This window comes from Lethenteron reissneri, chromosome 60 (assembly GCF_015708825.2).
Source record: "Lethenteron reissneri isolate LAM-NWPU_2019-01 chromosome 60, ASM1570882v1, whole genome shotgun sequence".
NCBI lineage: Eukaryota > Metazoa > Chordata > Hyperoartia > Petromyzontiformes > Petromyzontidae > Lethenteron > Lethenteron reissneri.
The window spans coordinates 1,390,098-1,399,481 of record NC_083838.1 but is presented as its reverse complement, the minus strand read 5'-3'; the positions used below and the strand labels follow the sequence as shown (position 1 = coordinate 1,399,481).

At 54.7% G+C, this 9,384-nt stretch overlaps 1 protein-coding gene across 1 annotated transcript; it reads left to right on the top strand.

Moving 5' to 3' along the window:
- Positions 1 to 1,012: 1,012 nt before the first annotated feature.
- Positions 1,013 to 8,341, top strand: LOC133358012 (EEF1A lysine methyltransferase 1-like). Its single transcript, XM_061576285.1, has 4 exons — positions 1,013 to 1,105; positions 5,455 to 5,673; positions 7,114 to 7,196; positions 7,948 to 8,341. Exons 2-4 carry the CDS (start codon positions 5,467 to 5,469, stop codon positions 8,084 to 8,086), a joined length of 429 nt encoding a protein of 142 aa, XP_061432269.1. The 5' UTR covers positions 1,013 to 1,105; positions 5,455 to 5,466; the 3' UTR covers positions 8,087 to 8,341.
- The last annotated feature ends 1,043 nt before the right edge of the window (positions 8,342 to 9,384 follow it).

Genomic DNA, 9,384 nt, shown 5'->3' with positions numbered 1-9,384 from the left:
CACAGGGTTCAGTGGTTATCACTGAGACTCACAGAGCCAGACTAAGGCTCCCACAGGGTTCAGTGTTCATCACTGAGACTCACAGAGACAGACTGAGGCTCCCACAGGGTTCAGTGGTTATCACTGAGACTCACAGAGCCAGACTAAGGCTCCCACAGGGTTCAGTGTTCATCACTGAGACTCACAGAGACAGACTGAGGCTCCCACAGGGTTCAGTGGTTATCACTGAGACTCACAGAGCCAGACTAAGGCTCCCACAGGGTTCAGTGTTCATCACTGAGACTCACAGAGACAGACTGAGGCTCCCACAGGGTTCAGTGGTTATCACTGAGACTCACAGAGCCAGACTAAGGCTCCCACAGGGTTCAGTGTTCATCACTGAGACTCACAGAGACAGACTGAGGCTCCCACAGGGTTCAGTGGTTATCACTGAGACTCACAGAGCCAGACTAAGGCTCCCACAGGGTTCAGTGTTCATCACTGAGACTCACAGAGCCAGACTGAGGCTCCCACAGGGTTCAGTGGTTATCACTGAGACTCACAGAGCCAGACTAAGGCTCCCACAGGGTTCAGTGTTCATCACTGAGACTCACAGAGACAGACTGAGGCTCCCACAGGGTTCAGTGGTTATCACTGAGACTCACAGAGCCAGACTAAGGCTCCCACAGGGTTCAGTGTTCATCACTGAGACTCACAGAGACAGACTGAGGCTCCCACAGGGTTCAGTGGTTATCACTGAGACTCACAGAGCCAGACTGAGGCTCCCACAGGGTTCAGTGGTTATCACTGAGACTCACAGAGCCAGACTGAGGCTCCCACAGGGTTCAGTGGTTATCACTGAGACTCACAGAGCCAGACTGAGGCTCCCACAGGGTTCAGTGGTTATCACTGAGACTCACAGAGCCAGACTGAGGCTCCCACAGGGTTCAGTGGTTATCACTGGGTGGGCGGGGCGACTAGGCGGGGGCGGGGCGGCTGAGGGGGCGGGGCTGTTGAGCCGCGATCCCATTGGCTCGTCGCGTCGTCACGGGGTCACCACGGGGGTCGTCACGGGGTCACCACGGGGTCACCGCTCCGTGGGTGAGAAGGGAGCGACTCTCACGAGGTAATTGTCTCTCTGTGTCTCTCACTCTGAGTCACTCTGTGTCTCTCTCTGAGTCTGTGTCTCTCTGTGTCTCTCTGTCTCTCTCACTCTGTCTCTGTGTGTCTCTCACTCTGTGTCTCTCTGTGTCTCACTCTGTGTCTCACTCTGTGTCTGTGTCTCTCTGTGTCTCTCTGTCTCTCTCACTCTGTCTCTCTGTGTCTCTCACTCTGAGTCACTCTGTGTCTCTCTCTGAGTCTGTGTGTTTCACTCTGTGTCTCTGTGTCTCTCTCACTCTGTGTCTCTCTGTGTCTGTGTCTCACTGTCTCTGTGTCACTCTGTTTCTGTGTCTCTGTTTCTGTGTCTCTCACTCTGAGTCACTTTGTGTTTCACTCTGTGTCTGTGTCTCTGTGTCTCTCTCACTCTGTGTCTGTGTCTCTCACTTTGTGTCTCTCTGTGTCTCACTGTCTCTGTGTCTCTGTTTCTGTGTCTCTCACTCTGAGTCACTTTGTGTTTCACTCTGTGTCTGTGTCTCTGTCTCTCTGTGTCTCTCTCACTCTGTGTCTGTGTCTCTCACTTTGTGTCTCTCTGTGTCTCACTGTCTCTGTGTCTCTGTTTCTGTGTCTCTCACTCTGAGTCACTTTGTGTTTCACTCTGTGTCTCTGTCTCTCTGTGTCTCTCTCACTCTGTGTCTGTGTCTCTCACTTTGTGTCTCTCTGTGTCTCACTGTCTCTGTGTCTCTGTTTCTGTGTCTCTCACTCTGAGTCACTTTGTGTTTCACTCTGTGTCTGTGTCTCTGTCTCTCTGTGTCTCTCTCACTCTGTGTCTGTGTCTCTCACTTTGTGTCTCTCTGTGTCTCACTGTCTCTGTGTCTCTGTTTCTGTGTCTCTCACTCTGAGTCACTTTGTGTTTCACTCTGTGTCTCTGTCTCTCTGTGTCTCTCTCACTCTGTGTCTGTGTCTCTCACTTTGTGTCTCTCTGTGTCTCACTGTCTCTGTGTCACTCTGTTTCTGTGTCTCTCACTCTGAGTCACTTTGTGTTTCACTCTGTGTCTCTGTCTCTCTGTGTCTCTCTCACTCTGTGTCTGTGTCTCTCACTTTGTGTCTCTCTGTGTCTCACTGTCTCTGTGTCTCTGTTTCTGTGTCTCTCACTCTGAGTCACTTTGTGTTTCACTCTGTGTCTCTGTCTCTCTGTGTCTCTCTCACTCTGTGTCTGTGTCTCTCACTTTGTGTCTCTCTGTGTCTCACTGTCTCTGTGTCTCTGTTTCTGTGTCTCTCACTCTGAGTCACTTTGTGTTTCACTCTGTGTCTGTGTCTCTGTCTCTCTGTCTCTCTCTGTGTCTCACTCTGTGTCTCTGTCTCTCTCTGCCTCTCTCTCGAGACCGCTCGCGGCCCAGCGAGTCACACAAAGCCTGCACTAGGCCCTGCCTCGCTGGGACAGTGCAGTCAGTGGTGGTGAGGAGCTCACTGTAGTGGTGGTGAGGAGCTCACTGTAGTAGTGGTGAGGAGCTCACTGTAGTGGTGGTGGTGAGGAGCTCACTGTAGTAGTGGTGAGGAGCTCACTGTAGTGGTGGTGGTGAGGAGCTCACTGTAGTAGTGGTGAGGAGCTCACTGTAGTGGTGGTGAGGAGCTCACTGTAGTAGTGGTGAGGAGCTCACTGTAGTAGTGGTGAGGAGCTCACTGTAGTAGTGGTGAGGAGCTCACTGTAGTAGTGGTGAGGAGCTCACTGTAGTGGTGGTGAGGAGCTCACTGTAGTAGTGGTGAGGAGCTCACTGTAGTAGTGGTGAGGAGCTCACTGTAGTAGTGGTGAGGAGCTCACTGTAGTAGTGGTGAGGAGCTCACTGTAGTGGTGGTGAGGAGCTCACTGTAGTAGTGGTGAGGGGCTCACTGTAGTGGTGGTGAGGAGCTCACTGTAGTAGTGGTGAGGAGCTCACTGTAGTGGTGGTGAGGAGCTCACTGTAGTAGTGGTGAGGAGCTCACTGTAGTAGTGGTGAGGAGCTCACTGTAGTAGTGGTGAGGAGCTCACTGTAGTGGTGGTGAGGAGCTCACTGTAGTGGTGGTGAGGAGCTCACTGTAGTGGTGGTGAGGGGCTCACTGTAGTGGTGGTGAGGAGCTCACTGTAGTGGTGGTGAGGGGCTCACTGTAGTGGTGGTGAGGAGCTCACTGTAGTAGTGGTGAGGAGCTCACTGTAGTGGTGGTGAGGGGCTCACTGTAGTGGTGGTGAGGAGCTCACTGTAGTGGTGGTGAGGAGCTCACTGTAGTGGTGGTGAGGAGCTCACTGTAGTAGTGGTGAGGAGCTCACTGTAGTAGTGGTGAGGAGCTCACTGTAGTAGTGGTGAGGAGCTCACTGTAGTGGTGGTGAGGAGCTCACTGTAGTAGTGGTGAGGAACTCACTGTAGTAGTGGTGAGGGGCTCACTGTAGTGGTGGTGAGGGGCTCACTGTAGTGGTGGTGAGGAGCTCACTGTAGTAGTGGTGAGGAGCTCACTGTAGTAGTGGTGAGGAGCTCACTGTAGTGGTGGTGAGGAGCTCACTGTAGTAGTGGTGAGGAGCTCACTGTAGTGGTGGTGAGGGGCTCACTGTAGTAGTGGTGAGGAGCTCACTGTAGTAGTGGTGAGGAGCTCACTGTAGTAGTGGTGAGGAGCTCACTGTAGTGGTGGTGAGGAACTCACTGTAGTGGTGGTGAGGGGCTCACTGTAGTAGTGGTGAGGAGCTCACTGTAGTAGTGGTGAGGAACTCACTGTAGTAGTGGTGAGGGGCTCACTGTAGTGGTGGTGAGGAGCTCACTGTAGTGGTGGTGAGGAGCTCACTGTAGTAGTGGTGAGGGGCTCACTGTAGTAGTGGTGAGGAGCTCACTGTAGTAGTGGTGAGGAGCTCACTGTAGTGGTGGTGGTGAGGGGCTCACTGTAGTGGTGGTGAGGGGCTCACTGTAGTAGTGGTGAGGAGCTCACTGTAGTGGTGGTGGTGAGGGGCTCACTGTAGTGGTGGTGAGGAACTCACTGTAGTGGTGGTGAGGGGCTCACTGTAGTAGTGGTGAGGAACTCACTGTAGTGGTGGTGAGGGGCTCACTGTAGTGGTGGTGAGGGGCTCACTGTAGTGGTGGTGAGGAGCTCACTGTAGTAGTGGTGAGGAGCTCACTGTAGTAGTGGTGAGGAGCTCACTGTAGTAGTGGTGGTGAGGGGCTCACTGTAGTAGTGGTGAGGGGCTCACTGTAGTAGTGGTGGTGAGGAGCTCACTGTAGTGGTGGTGAGGAGCTCACTGTAGTAGTGGTGGTGAGGGGCTCACTGTAGTGGTGGTGAGGAGCTCACTGTAGTAGTGGTGGTGAGGAGCTCACTGTAGTGGTGGTGAGGGGCTCACTGTAGTAGTGGTGAGGGGCTCACTGTAGTAGTGGTGAGGAGCTCACTGTAGTGGTGGTGAGGAGCTCACTGTAGTGGTGGTGAGGAGCTCACTGTAGTGGTGGTGAGGGGCTCACTGTAGTGGTGGTGAGGAGCTCACTGTAGTGGTGGTGAGGAGCTCACTGTAGTAGTGGTGAGGAGCTCACTGTAGTAGTGGTGAGGAGCTCACTGTAGTGGTGGTGAGGGGCTCACTGTAGTGGTGGTGAGGAGCTCACTGTAGTGGTGGTGAGGAGCTCACTGTAGTGGTGGTGAGCAGCTTTGTTTTATTTTACCAGGTGAGGTCCCTCTTCTTCAGAAGTGAACTGGCTATCACAAATGATAGCTCGATGAAGTGGCTTATCACGTGGGAATTTACAGCAGCCAAATACTCTAAACGCGGGACATTGATTCGGGAGCGCCCTGTAGAAAAATACACGCGACCACGGGGAGAGAGAAACGCAAACTCCAAATATACAGCAGCAGCAGCAGGCGTCAGGGTCGGGATGGAGCCCACGACCTCCTGCGTACCTGGCGAGGTAGTTAACATCTCCTAGCCACCGTGATGATGATGATGAGAGAGAGAGACACAAACTCCAAATATACAGTAGCAGGCATCGTCAGGGTCTGGATAGAGCCCACGACCTCCTGCGTACCAGGCGAGGTAGTCAACATCTCCTAGCCACCGTGGTGATGATGATGATGAGAGAAAGAGACACACAAACTCCAAATATACAGCAGCAGGTGTCGGGATGGAGCCCACGACCTCCTGAGTACCCGGCGAGGTAGTTAACATCTCCTAGCCACCACGATGATGATGATGAGAGAGAGAGAAACGCAAACTCCAAATATACAGCAGCAGCAGGCGTCAGGGTCGGGATGGAGCCCACGACCTCCTGCACACCAGGCGAGGTAGTCAACATCTCCTCGCCACCGTGGCGCCCAGAAATTGACAACCGCACGAGGTTCTGATTGGCGACCATCTCGCGCGATCCCCCTCTTCAGGTATCGACAGCGATGGGGTCGGCTGACGAGCAGAGACGTCGCAGGATCCCGGGAAGCGACGACGCCACCGACGACGACGCCGACGAGGACGACGACGAGCCCAGGCTGTCGGCGCACGCGCTCGCCGCTCTGCGCGAGTTCTACGCGGAGCAGGGAGAGAAGGAGGCGGCGGGAGAGGCGGGAGCCCGGGCGGAGGACGAGGACCCGCCCGAGAACTGGGTGAGCCGCGCCTGTCGGGCGGTCAAGTGGGGAGCGGCGGTGCAGCGGTTAGCGCCGGCGCTGCTGCGTAGAAACCCGGCGACCCGAGTTGGATTCCCGCTCGAGGCCGGCACCGCCGACGATCGTCTGAACCGGTCCCGAGCCTCCCCCTAGGCCAGAGGTCGCAACCGGGTACCCGATACCCGTACCCTGCCTGATACCCGGCTACCCGTACCCGGCCGGGTACGGGTAGCCGTTTGCGACCCGAGTGCGGCCGGGTACGGGTAGGCCGTGAGTCACTGGTGAGTCACCGTTTGTCACTCATTTCCCAACGTCTTGTCTCTTCTCACAATTTAAGTTCCTAGAATCAACCCACCCGCGCCTGCAACATGGCTTCATCCCAGAGGTCGCAATCTGGTACGCGATACCCGTACCCTACTCGTACCCGGCCGGGTACGGGTAGGGTACGGGTACGGCCGGGTACGGGTACGGGTACCCGTTTGCAACCCTGGTGCGGCCGGGTATGTGTACGGGTAAGGAATCAAAACCCGTTTGCGACCTCTGCCCTAGGCCGAATCGGCTTCAAAATGAGCACCCGGTGCGGTGTGTAGACGTTGTCACTAGAAAGACAAAGGCGGCCGGGCGTGGTGTTGGCCACCCACCCACCGCCTTCGTGTGCCGTGGCGGCCTGCATAGGCTGGCAACACTTTCCCCAACAGTCTGTTCAGGTTATATGGGGGATCTTTGTCTTAGGTGGGAAGTAAAACAGCGCTGGTCCAAACAGTCTGTTAAAAGCTTTATCGGGGGGGGGGGGGGTCTATACATGTACGTGTGTGACCTCGCGCACGTGTCCACACGCACACGTGTGTGACAGACAGACCCTCATCCTGGGTCTGTCCTGTGACCTGCCAGCAGGGAGCCTTCCCCATGTCATGTGACGGACGAATGGAAGCTGTTGCTGTTATTCATATTTGCTTGCGTGTGTGTCTTTGTGTGCATGTGTGTGTGCGCGTTTCTTTGTGTGCGTGTTTCTTTTTGTGTGTGTGTGTGTGTGTCTGTGTGTGTGCCTGTGTGTGTGTGCCTGTGTGTGTACTCCGTGTGTGTGTGTACTCCGTGTGTGTGTGCGCGCTCCCGTGTGTGTGCGCTCCCGTGTGTGTGCGCTCCCGTGTGTGTGCGCTCCCGTGTGTGTACTTTCGTGTGTGTGTACTCCATGTGTGTACTCCGTGTGTGTGTGTGTGCTGCGTGTGTGTGTGTACTCCCGTGTGTGTGTGTGTGTACTCCCGTGTGTGTGTGCTGTGTGTGTCCTGTGTGTGTGTGTCCGTGTGTCTGTGTGTGTATATGTGTGTACTCCCGTGTGTGTGTGTGTGTCTGTGTGTGTATGTGTGTCTGTGTGTGCCTGTGTGTGTGTGTCTGTGTGTGTGTCCCTGTGTGTGTGTCTGTGTGTGTGTGTCCTGCGAGTAGCAGCTGAGCCAGTTCTGGTACACGGAGGAGACGGCCACGGCGCTGGCCAGGGAGGCCGTGGACGCAGCTGGGCCCCAGGGCCGGTGAGGCCGCCACACAAAGACAAAGGTCACCCCAGTAGCCCACGCAGCCTGGGGCGGCAAGTGCCGTTCAAAGTGATCCGCTGCTCAACTGAGCTCATCTCCCGCGGAGCCGGCGGCGAGGATTCCACGTTCCTATGGCGGGGGCGAGTCTGACCAACCGCTCTTGCGCAACCGCAAAGTGGTACTCTTTTTATCCACCCCGGGGGGATGATGGGATAAGGGGCCGTCCATAAATGACGTCACGTACCTGGGGGGGGGGGGGGTTTGAAAAATGTGACGTCACATCAAAATGCGCAACTTTAAATTAATATAGACAACACGTTCTACTTAATTAAATGGACTTTGTAATAAATGTTTTCTCCTACAACATCAATGTGTAGCGCCGCATTAAACACGCACTACAATGACAATAGTTTAAAGCGATTTGAAGCGTGTTTTATTTTTTTTGGCGGGGGGGCAGAGATTTGTGACGTCATATTTGAGGGGGGGGGTAAAAATCGTCCAAAATCGCGTGACGTCATTCATGGACGGCCCCTAAAGTCAACCCCCAATCGGGAATTGATCCCCCACCGATGTTGGCCGTGAGCAGAACTTGAATCCCAAACGAGCAGCTGGCGCGGTGCGTCAACGTCGGCGGAGACAGACAAGGTGGCGCACGGGACGGGGGCGTGGCGCTGGCCACCCGCCTCCTCGCCGCGGCACTTGCCCCGACGGTCTGGTGAGGCTACGCGGGGGATCTTTGCCTTTGCAGAGTGGCGTGTGTCTGCGCGCCGAGCGTGTTCCGAGCGCTCCTCCGACTGCGCAAGTCCGAGGCGGCGGCGGCGGCATTACCGGAGAAGTCCCATTGCTCCTCCTCGCTCCCGCGGGAACCGACACAGACCTCGGTATAAACATACACACTCACACTCACTCACACTCACACACTCACTCACACACACTCACACACACTCATACACACACCAACACACACTCACACTCACTCATACACACACATACACACACTCACACACACACTCATACACACACTCACACACACACTCACTCACACACACTCACTCACTCACACACTCACTCACACACACACTCTCACACACTCATACACGCACTCACTTACACACACACTCACTCACACACACTCACACATACACTCACTCACTCACACTCACTCACACACACACTCACTCACACGCTCACACTCACTCACACACTCACTCACTCACACACTCACACACACTCACACACACACTCACTCACACACTCACACATACACTCACACACTCACACACTCACACACTCACTCACACTCACACACACTCACTCACACACACACACACACTCATACACACTCACACTCACACACTCACACACACTCACACACTCACTCACTCATACACACTCACACATACACACTCACTCACACACACTCACACACTCACACTCACTCACTCACACAAAGATAAAAAGATCCCCCGTATAGCCTTAACAGACTGTAGGGGCAAGTGCTGTTAGCGAGCACCTATGAAGGCCGGAACGGTACACGAGGGGGTGGGTGGCCAGCACCACGCCCGACCGCCTTTGTCTCCCTAGTGACGATGTTTACACACCGCACCAGGTACTCATTTAAGGCTGAGTCGACCTAGGGGAGGCCCAGGACCGGTTCAGATAATCGTCACCGGTGTTAGCCGTGAGCAGGAATCGAACCCGGGTCGCCAGGTTCATAGCGCAGCGCGCTAACCGCTACACCACCGCTCCCCACACTCACACACACACTCACTCATACACACTCACACTCACACACACACACACTCACACACTCACTCACACATACACACACTCACACATACACTCACTCATACACACTCACACATACACACTCACACATACACACTCACACACACTCACTCACACTCACACACTCACTCATACACACTCACTCATACACACTCACTCATACCACTCACTCACACTCCTCACACACCATCACTCATCACACCACTCATACAACACTCCACGTCACCAATCATACACACAACACTCACATTACACACTCACACTCACCTCACACGTCACATCACATCATACCACTCACTCATACACACTCACTCACACTCACACACACTCACTCAGTACACACCACACCCACACCAACACACACTCACACACTCACGCAACACACTCGCACTACACT

Bases quoted from the DNA above. Each gene is read 5' to 3' on its own strand.
- LOC133358012 (XM_061576285.1), top strand. From the start codon at position 5,467: ATGGGGTCGGCTGACGAGCAGAGACGTCGCAGGATCCCGGGAAGCGAC. The intron at 5,674-7,113 runs GTGAGCCGCGCC...TCCTGCGAGTAG, and splicing joins AGGACCCGCCCGAGAACTGG to CAGCTGAGCCAGTTCTGGTA. The intron at 7,197-7,947 runs GTGAGGCCGCCA...TTGCCTTTGCAG, and splicing joins GCAGCTGGGCCCCAGGGCCG to AGTGGCGTGTGTCTGCGCGC.